At 42.8% G+C, this 11,583-nt stretch overlaps 2 protein-coding genes across 3 annotated transcripts in view; both read right to left on the reverse strand.

Annotated features, from left to right (window-relative positions):
* ftsj3 (FtsJ RNA 2'-O-methyltransferase 3) overlaps positions 1–1,659 on the reverse strand; it is a 14,171-nt gene extending 12,512 nt beyond the window's left edge. The window contains exons 1-5 of the mRNA XM_080770119.1: positions 1,492–1,659; positions 1,095–1,200; positions 919–965; positions 740–819; positions 284–383 (exon numbers count right to left, since the gene is read on the reverse strand). Coding sequence (XP_080626245.1) covers positions 284–383; positions 740–819; positions 919–965; positions 1,095–1,200; positions 1,492–1,558 — 400 coding nt within the window. The 5' untranslated portion in view covers positions 1,559–1,659. The remainder of the gene's footprint in view (positions 1–283; positions 384–739; positions 820–918; positions 966–1,094; positions 1,201–1,491) is intronic.
* A 600-nt stretch (positions 1,660–2,259) lies between these two features.
* Positions 2,260–6,211, reverse strand: plaat1 (phospholipase A and acyltransferase 1). 2 transcript variants are annotated; one of them, XM_080770248.1, is made up of 5 exons: positions 5,959–6,211; positions 4,674–4,723; positions 3,955–4,093; positions 3,167–3,423; positions 2,260–2,429 (listed from the first exon to the last, which is right to left on the reverse strand). In XM_080770248.1, the coding sequence occupies exons 2-5, from the start codon at positions 4,698–4,700 to the stop codon at positions 2,328–2,330; spliced, it is 525 nt and encodes a 174-aa protein (XP_080626374.1). In that variant the 5' UTR covers positions 4,701–4,723; positions 5,959–6,211; the 3' UTR covers positions 2,260–2,327. The 2 variants fall into 2 exon arrangements, with proteins under 2 accessions (XP_080626374.1, XP_080626373.1); XM_080770247.1 differs by having other exon boundaries at positions 3,155–3,423.
* Between the last annotated feature and the right edge of the window lie 5,372 nt (positions 6,212–11,583).

Below are 11,583 nucleotides of genomic sequence, written 5' to 3' on the forward strand. Positions count from 1 at the left end.
TGGCTGTGCATTTTGGAATACATTAAATGTATGTATGTATGTAACGTCACAAAGTCATTCTAGGGCTAGCAAATTATATGCAGCAAATATTATACATTTCACCAGTAGACATTACAACATTACATTAAAAAGGCAAAAGAAAATCTGTTTCAGTATCCAATATCTACTGAAGAAATTTATTTGAATCTGTAAATCTTTAGATCATCTCTCAATTTTCTGTTTACTTTGTTTAAGCCATGTGATAGATTCATTTGTTGACCGACTGGCTGGCTAATTGACCTACCTTGTGTGAAGGCATCATGCACCCAGTTGGCTCCTACATTTGGAGCGCCGTCATTTAGGACAACATCCACCTTCCAGGTTTTCAGTTCCTTTCGGAGAGCCTGAGTTTGGGAAGAATGTGTGTCAAGTCAGGAACTCCAGTGACGATATTAAGTGTCAAATGTCTACACTTTCCTAACCTCCCTAGCCTGGAAACCAGACAAATCTGCCAGTGCAAAAAAAAAGAAGAAAAAAGCCCTGTTGGGTTGTTTTAGCACTGAAACATGACACGTCATAATCATGACAGTCATGAAGCAACTTCAGCTGTTTTATGGGACGTGTAAATAAAGACTAGCCCTTTTTTTTTTAAATCAACCCCTTGGAAATGCAGGTTCCACGCAGCTATTCCAGACTAATATCTACGCAGTCTGGCCATGCCAGGCTAGACCCTCCATACAGTGTCAGCTCAGCTCCTTACCGTTCTGCATTTATCTGTGGTGATGTCGTCCTGTATAGTCACCACGTTAGGGATGCCCTTGATGGGCACCAGATCAACGCCTGTCAGGAGAAGAAAAGGAAAGAGTTCAGTCAGTGGGATCATCTGAGAGGGCCATCGATATTAGTCCAGCAAGAGACCAATGAGGAAGCTGCACTCACCAATGATGAGACTCGACACAGGCATAAACTTGGACGCCACCTGCAACCTAATGAGAAAATGACAGTCAGGGTGCAGGAAAACTACTAGCTTGCCAAATAATAATAATATACAATATACATGACAATATTAATAAGGTGACTACCGGTAGATGTTGACAAGTCACAAGCAAACTCACCAACCGCCCGGAGCAGCGCACAAGTCCACAAGGGCCCTGGCTTTCTGTAGGAATCCGAATTTACGATTGAGTTGAATGAGCTTGAAGGAAGAACGAGAGCGGTATCCTGGGAAACACAAGACAGGTTACCGTAATTAATACATTAGCCATGTTATAGCTTCGGATCAAAACTATTATGTATTTTATTTTTACATTTGCACATAGTACCATAGTAAGTCAGTAGATAGTAAAAGTCAGACTCGATCAAATACATCTATGATCATCTTGATCCAAGACTAGAATACATCAAAACAAAAAAGGTACATTTAACACATGCTTATGCTAGCATGCGGTGCTAGCTATCATAAAGCAGGTCTTACAGTTTGATACAGTACCACCATTAGATCGCCATACATACCCGTTTCTTTGGCTAAATGGTAGAATTTGTCTTTTCTGGTCTTTCCGACTTTGAGTTTCTTCCCCATGTTTGTAGTTGTTGTTGTACACTAAATAAACGTTACAGTTTAAACGTCTGGCTAAATAACTAACACACTACTTCCATGAAAACAAAACACGTGTACTCGGCGCAAGCATTCTACGTCACCGCAAAGCTGTCCCTGAGCTCGCCTCCTGTGGTTTTGTTTTCACGGACTGACACGGAGCACTAGCGCCACCTACTGTCTTCTGGACGCGAGGTTACTAGTCTATGCTTAATCTAATCTAACTGTGTAGATTCTCATACAGACTAGATTGAAGATAGATGACAGATGATAAATCATCCGACAGATGATAAATTCTGGCAAGGTGCCTTATATAAGGAGGGGATGACATCACAACTAGGTAGGCGTGACATCAGCCCTGACAGAGTGTGTGTGTACCCCTACCATGTGTCAAATTCTGCTCAAATTCAGCATTTTCAGAGATGTTGGTGGCTTTTAAAATGCGGTACAAAAATACGATGTATGTATTTGGCGTGTAAATCAAATAGCCTACAATTGAAACCTGCTACTGCAGTGATTCTCTCCTGTGTTCAATGCGTTTCTGCGTTTGGTATAGCCCAGGCCTTAGACTCTGTGCATGGTTGTGGAAAAGAAACCCTGCATTGTGTTCAAATTCCCAGTCATTTAACAAACAACACAACAACTTAATCCAAAACAATTTTATTGGTGTTTTTGATATTTGGGTGTGAGACATTTTTCATTTAAATGGAATGGTGAAATGATCCATCACTTGATCAGAGCTGGGAACTAGAGGCTAGAAGGGTCTGTTTCTGGAGCGCGTGTTGATCAGTCCCAGCACAGAGAAGGCACTGGCGGCAGCCGTCACCAAACTGATGGCCCCAATGGCCCGCGTAGCCTGTGGAATACATGACGAGAATAAAACAAAGTATCAGTTCAGTTAACTTCAGTACACATAGTACACTGTAAAGCCCTCTGTGCCATTTCAACTCTGAAAGTGTGAGATTTGTTTTTCTTTCTTCAGAACAAATAAATGTGAAAAGGATGCTTGGTGCAGACTAGAACATGCAAGGAGCTAAATGAATGACTATCCCCACAAAGAAGATGTAATCTTAGTACACACAGAGGCAGTCACTAATAGTGACTAATAGTGTGAAAATATTGATATTTTTCATAGTGCTAGAAAATAATTACATAAGTATGCATGGTAAGTACTATATAAGCCATATTTGCTGTACCTCGCATATTCTCTCATCACTTCAGCAGCTACATGTACTATGCTTTTATAAAGTTATGTAGTGAGGGATGAGTGTATGTGTGTGTAAAGTTTACACTCATCCCTCACTACATAACTTTATGCACATTTAATTTTAAAGGACCGCAATGGAGACAAAGCCGTCAGCTTTATATCCTTTTGATTATGGTGGGCCATGTATTTATTGTAACATTTGTACAGTATGTCAATCGAGATGTCAATCAATCAATCAATCAATCAATCAACCAACCAATCAATCATTTAGAGTCTCTAAGAATCTACTTATATAGTAAAATATTGAAACTCATGTCCTGATGACCAAGACAACAGGCAGAGGAGAAACAGAAAAATGCAAAAGACTGAAGGACCTGCTCGGATACCCCTTCTCCATAGCGCAGCAGGGTGACAAAGTGCTCGCAGTTGCTTCCAAGCAGGTCGTAGGACACTTCCTGACCAATGAGGACTTGAGCTCGCTGGATGATCTCTCCGACGGGCAGTGGGGTGTGGTCGTCGTCATACTTGTTGTTGACGCGGTACGTGTCCCCGCCCACCACCTCCTTCAGCAACTGCATGCGCACCACCGCCTTCCGGCTGAACACCGACTTCACACTGGACATGGCAGCTGCCTGGCTCTCATCTGGGGACAGAAATGGTGTGTATGTGGGGGTGGTACAATGTGGGGGGTTAATATAACAATTATCCTCCATAGAGTATTAACCACTTAGACACTTCATTGAGAGGGAACCCCCAGGGGACAGGGTCTATACTTGGCCCCCCTCAGTTTTTTTCCCCTACAGCAAATCTTCACCGAAAATAGCAGAGAAGCTCCGAAAGTAATTTTGTCTTTTTTCACAGAACATGCTCTACACTGGACCCACAAATGGAAATTATAGTCTGAGCAGATCCAGGCTGGATGAAACGTACTAGGACTATAATAGACTCGTTTCAATTTTTGATTTGTTTGTTTTCTTTCTTTAATATATATTCTTGAGGGATGAAAAAATAATACTTGAAACCCAAACCAGCCCAAAGTTAACCATGGTCCCTGAATCTCTATTAAAATGAAATACTGTAAGCTAGAACAAAACAGAACATACAATGTTAACTTTTATCAAATTTTCAGCCCACACAGTTAACATGGCTTGACAATACTCTGCCTCCTACTGACCAACAGGGGTTAGGTTGATGATGTAACCATCTCCCAGGTAGAGAGCCCAATGCTGATAGGCTGGTCTGAAGATCTCAATGAGGTCACCAGGCTGGGGGTCACCAGCGGGGTCAAGAAGGTCAGGGTCATTAGAGGCCATCTACAGCAAGATGTGACGGGGGAAAACAGATGGATGGATGACTAATGAAAAGACAACTTAACCACCATATTCTGGGGAGACCAAAATAGCAGATCTACAAGCTATTTTTGACAAAGGGATTCTTGGTGTAGAGCGGTCCAAGTACAGTTATAACTCAGGTCAATTTGACTAAGAATAGAGGGTTTAAGTGGTTAAGCCCTTATATACCTACAGTATATCGTACTGTTAGCAGATCTATAGCATCGCAATATAACTTATACACATATTAAATTATGGCTGGAATGAAAGCATCCATCTGTCTGTCTAATGCATTTACAACTTTAAACGTAGCAGAACTAATAGCTGGGAATAACATGAAAACACATAACTGTGAATGAGCAGTAGGCCTACAGTACGCTCGCATGCATGCATGCACGCACTCACGCTCACACGCTCACACGCGCACACACACACACACACACACACACACACACACACACACACACACACACACACACACACACACACACACACAAAGGGCCAACAGGGTCATACTCTTTGATTATCACACCACACAATAACAACCTTTTAGTGTACTTACAATAGAGTTTCCTTTCTGTTTATCCATCCCACATCATGTTTCCACAAATACTAAAAGGAAGAAAAGATGTCTTTTATGCATTCAAGGAGGACAATGCCTCACTAGACAGATGACAGTAAAGTGACAATTTAAGTACTGTTAAGACCCCAGCAAAGAAAAGCAAAAGACCATTACTGCATTAAAATAATCAACAAACTATACTATAACCACTGGTCATCATTGGCCAAATTGTCAAATAATATAGGTGAAAACTGTGAAAATAGCTGATCTGCAAGCTCACAACATTGGGTGGGGGGTCCCCAGTTCAAATGTGATTATTTTTGTGGGTTGTGGCCTGCTTTAGACTACATTCATGCATAGCCTGTTCTGTGGTTCCTAAACATTATGTCAAGGCCCCACAAGCCCACATAAACGGTATAGGCCACGGATTACCGGTATGTGGGAATGCCTACTGACAGAACTGGCAAAAAACTACTTTCTGGCCTTGACAGCCCATTCATTCAAACAGAAAAGTCCTATCTGATTGCATTAAACGATGTTAAGCGACATTAAACTCACTTTGCCACTCTCTTTATTACCATACAAACATTCAATAAAAACACTATAGAGATATATATATAAAAGTATAAGTAATTTCCCATAGAGAGTATGCTAGATAGCATAGTAGTACAATGTAAAGGGCAAGGCCAAACACAGACAAAAGCTCATGCACAGACAATACACGCATAAGCCCTTGTGTCACTCATGCGGAAACAATAGCACCAACATAATGGAGAAACTGACAGAAAAATAGTTGTAGCCAGTCGTTAAAACAAATGTTTATATAGATATTATTAGTGTTTATCGGTGTAATTAACGTACGAAATCAATAGACTCTATCACAGCCTATAAAGAGTCAACATTTTTAGGAGATGGTCTCAACAGTTATATGAAAAGTATGTGAGGATAATGAAATCTCCAGTCATTTTAAATTGTGACAACAATGTTGGTTAGGCCCTATATCTAAATTGCTCCCGGATGTAATCATGAAATCTGTATCTTCTTAGGAGAGCCATGAGTAGGCTGTTATATCCATCTCATCACTAATGGATGCTCCTGTGTTGGAACCATGAATTGGAACAAAAGGCCAATATTAGACTATTACACATTAACTCAATCCAGTCGGACATCTAAACCAACCAGCAATTTAATCCACAGTCCAGTTGGAATAAATTCATTCACGTCAGAGGCTGTGACAGCCAATAAACAGCAACTAACTGCAAACCAGAGAGAGGCCTATACTTACTCATCCACCTGCTGTTTTTTCTTCCTGGCCATTTTAATTCTCCATCATAAATCCGCACGTATAGTCGTAAAAATAAATAAAATAAAAGTCCAAAGAAAAAATGAATTATTCCTGTCGACGATATGACCAGCACCAATGGACCAATTTGCGGTATAGGTAGGCCTATAGCTTGAATGGAGAATGGAAGTATAGCAGAGCAGGTGTGTAGCCTGTGTGTATGATATGTAGGATAGCCTATCTCTCGCTTCGCAGCTGGGGGTCCACTCCACACTGAGCGACAGAGGGGGCGTTTTGTGGTCCACTGTCCCATTCATAAGCAATGACATGGCACTTATGAATAAGCACCGTCCCTGGCCTGCACGTACGGTAGCAGGCCTACCATAGCAATAACAAATAGGCCTATATTTAATTCTGTCATTTAGCACCCGATGCAATCCACCCATCAAATGAACAGGAATTACTATACATGTGTAACGTAGACAAACAACAGATATGACATCATGACTGGGGTCACTGGGCTGCCAGACAGATCTATATAGACGCCTATATCGCCTTATTCATTCACTAGGGCATTTATTGAACATATAGTCAGATATCAGAAATTAACTTCAACAGTCAAAGGTAAGGTTTCAACACAAAGTTCATTTCCAGGGTCATAAGGAGGATCTCCGTCGCTGGATGTCCTCCCCCCCACCCCCCCACCCCCCAGAGAGGACGTATAGGGCCTTAGTCCTACTCCTCCTCCCTGCCAACACTCCCACTGAGGTAGTTACCCCCGCCCCCGCCCCCTTAAATCAAAAGGGCATGTGAGATCAAACCCACAATTCAACATGGTTGGTTTTAATTGGTTTTAAGATGTTGATATTAATTTTGTATTAGGACCCCAAATCACATCTTGGAAAGCATGAGTGTATTTCAAACAGAAAGTGTTTTTTTGACTGAGGGGTCATATTATGCCCGTCATAATTTCACCCCCCTCCCTATCTAAAGATTGGAGAGTATTAGGATGTTGATATTCATTTTGTATTCATCTTTAGGGCCAGAATAATCTTCAGACACATGCAGTGTCTGCTGGCTAACACTAGATGGCGGCAAAACGTCGGTTTTCCAGTCTGTGCAGCAGACCCCCATTAGAAAATACATGCCAGGGACCCCCATAAGAGAAGATTATTATGGCTCTAGCAGCGATTCTCAACCCGCGATTAGTCTACGGAACCCCATTTAGTCCTGGGATCATTCACACACAGTGCTCAATGTGATTGGACAGACAGACAGACAGACAGACAGACAGACAGACAGAAACCAAGGGAACTACAGAACATAAACAAACTTCCTGAGAATATGAAGAGAAAAGCCAAGCACCACAGACCGTACCAAAGCTAAGACGAGTTGTAGGCAAACCAAACAAATTCAATTAATATCTTGAATCAAAAGCCATAAGCCAGTATGTGTTTGGAAACCAAAACATAGAATTGTCCTCCTTAATTGTCTCGCTACACACCACAAGGAGGCCGGTACTCACCAACAAGTGTTCTCCTTCCTTGCCAAAAAAAAAGGACAAGTACGTGTTCTCCTTGCCAAAACCAAGCCAACATCACAGGAGACACTTCAATAAAAGAGTTCAGACAAAAACCTTGAACTTCAAGTATTTATTACAAATTACCATGATGGGCCATTTTTCACAAACCTTTCAGATCCCTGAATCTTGGCACATGCATAACTCGCCAGTCTGGCTTTAATGAACGAACGAATGAATATTTTGGGGATTTTGTACCTTTCAGGTCAGTAGAGATCAACCTCACAAAGATCATTGCTTCAGCTTCAATGTTATAATGTTCCAGGCAGTTACAATATTGTCTGCTCATTGATTTTGTTTCAGCACTTCCAATTTCGCCTGGCTACAGTATATGCAAGACTAGCTTCGGCGTGATTATAAAACATAAAAGTCTCCAACAGGTGGTCCAGAACCTCAGAGTTACTACTGGGGGCCAAAATGAAATTAGTCACATGAACCCGCCATCATCCTTATTCTGAGTGGAACGTGAGCTGAAAATGGCACTGTAACTATGTACAGAACCAAATTAATGAGGGTATATCCTATTATCACCCGCACGTGTCACTAAAAGCTAAACTTCAGACTCTCAAAACAAACTGATAAAACTAACCCTAGGACAGCATCCTTGCCAGGCTGGGTCCTCCATGGGATGGTGTGAAGGTGGAAGATAGACAGTACAGCAACTGGCAATGGGCCTGCAGGCAGGGCTGGATTTACCCTCCCAAGGGCCCCCGGGCTAGACAAAATTTCAGGGTCTCCCTGCCGTGCGGCCGGAAAAGAAATGCCGTATTTTGTTTAATTCGCTGTAATTCGACATTGACATTGGCAGGGGTTTCCACAGCTACCCCACAACACAGCGTCACTGTCTGCAGTGCAGACAGCAGAGCGGAAGCTCTCAATGTTTTAACCATAATACTAAAATATGCAATAACTAAACATAAATCTCACTTGAATTGGATTGCAATACTTTACAATTTCAAATTATTAAAACAATTAATAGAAAAGTCGGGGGGCCCGGGCTGCAGCCCGCCCTAGCCCAATGGTAAATCAGCTAAGGGGTCATTGACCTTAAAAAACATTTGAAGACGCCTGCTAAGTTTCCTCTCAGATACAGCCGAGGAAAGAGACACGCATGTTATGAAAATTAGCATAAACACTAACCACACACACACACACACACACGCTTCATCACTTCACCACTTTCCTAATTGGTCCCCTTGGTGCAGTCAGTCGTGGCTGTGAAAACACTACACAGCCCTGGGTGGCCCTAGTGCCACTGCAAAATATATCAAACCTCCTCACTGGATTCCCTGCCCACCCCATATAATCCTGCTATGACGTGTGCATCCATATGCAAGCAGTCCAGCATATCCGCACTCCACCACAACGGGGCTGCCTGGCTCACTTTGCTTGTTTTGCTGAGTGCGGAATACAACTGCTTAGAGGCAAGGGATAAAACTAAAAAGTTAGTGTGTGTGTGTGTGTGTGTGTGTGTGTGTGTGTGTGTGTGTGTGTGTGTGTCACTGGAGTATGTCTCGAATCACTTTCACTAAATCATTATTTGGAACCAAATGGACCCTTATGGGTCTGTAACTCAGAGTGTACAAATGGAACTAACGGGTCCATTTGGTTCCATCAGTACACTCTCAGAGTTAAATTAGCATTGATTTTACAATATAAATTGGGGGTCCCCAGAGATAGAAATGCTATTAAATGGGGGTCCGTAGACTAATGCATGTCAAACTGGGGGTCCTTGAAATTAAACGGGTTGAGAATCACTGCTAGAGCCATAACGATCTTCTCTTATGGGGGTCCTTGGTATATGTTTTTCAAATGGGGGTCCACGGGCTGATTAGTGTCAATTTGGGGGTCCTTGACATGAAAAAGTTTGGGAACCACTGCTCCTAAACGTGCCATTTTGAACCTTTGCTTGTATCACTTGTTAATTGAACACGAAACATTTACATGATTGATTGATTGTGAGAGAGATCATTTGTATACCTAATTTACCGGAAAACACCGCAATGTTGAAGTCCATTTCAATGCAATTAGACCAGCCTCTGTGATTAAACACTCAATCATATATGATCCATATTGTAAATATGGGGGGGGGGGGGGGGGGGGAGTGTCTAGAGACCCAAACCTTTTCAACCGAACCCAACATTTGCAGCATTTTATGTACTAGAGCGGTGCCCGTGTTGTGATGTCAGAACTCAGAACAGGCCAGATCCATTCCATATAGAGATAGAGGGGTGATCAGGTCAAGAGCCCGGGCAGAGGCTTTTATGCTGGTTCTGGACAACCGTAAATGAATGCCCCACCCAGTTATTAGTATCCATTCCACCGATCTGTCCGTGTTCCTTTAATGCCCATATATGGAGATTTCTGTATCTGTATGTGTCTCTCTGTGTCCCTTTATTACTGCTATCAAAGTCAATATGAAAAGGCATTACGAATGACAGTTAGGGCCCGGGGCCTATGTGCTATTCTATACCAGTAGCAGGGGTTTTAAAGGTGTCCTGACACAGGAGAGCTCGCAGCGTGACACCGAGCCGGAGCTGAAGGGCGCCGCATGCAGTCTGCATACGAGGCCTTGACTCGAGGCGCCATGCCACTGAACCATCAGCAGCCAACAGCTGTAACAAGGCTGTAAGCCTGCGACATGTGGGGGGAAGAACTAGCAGACTATCCCAGGGAATATGTCAATCCCACTGTCAATGCCTGCCCTGCGAGATTATGGAACATTCAGATTTAGCGCAAAACTTACATTTATCAAAACACATGAAACCGTGCACATCAATGAGTCTCTTGCACCTAAACCCAACACACCTCCAGGCCGGCCGGCCAGCCAGCTACCCCCCTTGCAGTATGTTGTGAATCAAAAGTAATAAAACTTTGCGGTTGAGTGTCTTCCAATCACGCAACCCCACTGGGATTCCAGTGTGAGAATGCCCAGATGCTATAGTAATATTAATTGCCTTTCAGCCCATTTGATTCCTTTTTCAAACTATTTTTGCTATAACAATAGCAATAGCAAAAATATCAAGCCTGCTGATTCAAAAAAGAAAGTGTAATAAAATAATGATGATGGCATTTCATAATGTCAATAAGTGATGTATAGGGAGAGATACCTTTGTATGTGCCATGGCAATAACAACCTGATTTTTACTCCAATGCATTTACATGTATACAATCCATGATGGAGAGACCTTGGCCTTGGTGGTGAGCTTCTCCACAGCTCAGCACATCCAGTGCATTGTGTAAGTGTAAGGTAAGTGTGTTTCCACGTGATTATCACGTCATTATCTCATAGGTCAGGACCCTTCATTTCTCCCTTTTCCCTAGCATGAAGCAGATTACAAAAAATGGCAGAGAGCTCTCCAATTGCCCTTCATATCTTGTTGACAACAGCTGTCACAGTGGCATGCTGGGGAGAGCAGTTTCAGCGAGTTAAAACTAATTAACATTTAACAATTTGCGCACCACAATGTCCCAGGAGTGCCTGTGTGGAGTTTGTGGACTTTCCATCATAGCAATAGAGAAGGACACTTTTGCTACACTAGATTATAAAGACATTACTTCAGAATTTGCGGCAAGGAAAGCCTCGGGAATAGATTGTCCACCATGACTCACATGCAGCACATTCCTGAGCGGCACGGCTGCAGCTCACCGGTCCAAGAGATGGGTCAAATGCGGAGAACAAATTTCACTGTGTGACAAATCGTATGACTTTGACTTTTGGTAAATGGTGCATTTATAGCGGAGGAAACCATGCATGCAAGGCACCAAACTGCACATCTGGAGCAAATGGGGTTCAGCGTCTTGCGCAAGGACACTTGCTCAAGTGCGATACTTGCAGTATCGCACTGGGAACCTCACAGTTTTCCCATCCAGCTGTTCTACCGGCCACTCTACCCCTGAGCCACTTCCGCCCCAGTACCAAAAGAACACTGGGTTATACACACACTTAAGTAAACGTCCCTGAAGCGCAGGCGTGGGTCTGGAGTCTGTTGACAGCTCTCCACAGGACGGCCCTGCATGGGGAGCCGGCTGGGGTCCATCCTGTGGAC

This window comes from Protomyctophum bolini, assembly GCF_963924005.1.
Source record: "Protomyctophum bolini genome assembly, chromosome: 8".
In the NCBI taxonomy this organism is placed as follows: Eukaryota; Metazoa; Chordata; class Actinopteri; order Myctophiformes; family Myctophidae; genus Protomyctophum; species Protomyctophum bolini.

Coding starts and splice junctions, on each gene's coding strand:
- plaat1 (XM_080770247.1), bottom strand. CDS start 4,700: ATGGATAAACAGAAAGGAAACTCTATT. Junction 3,424..3,954: donor CATCAACCTAACCCCTGTTG/GTCAGTAGGAGG, acceptor TTCTGTCCCCAG/ATGAGAGCCAGGCAGCTGCC. Junction 2,430..3,154: donor GAGAAGGGGTATCCGAGCAG/GTCCTTCAGTCT, acceptor TGTATTCCACAG/GCTACGCGGGCCATTGGGGC.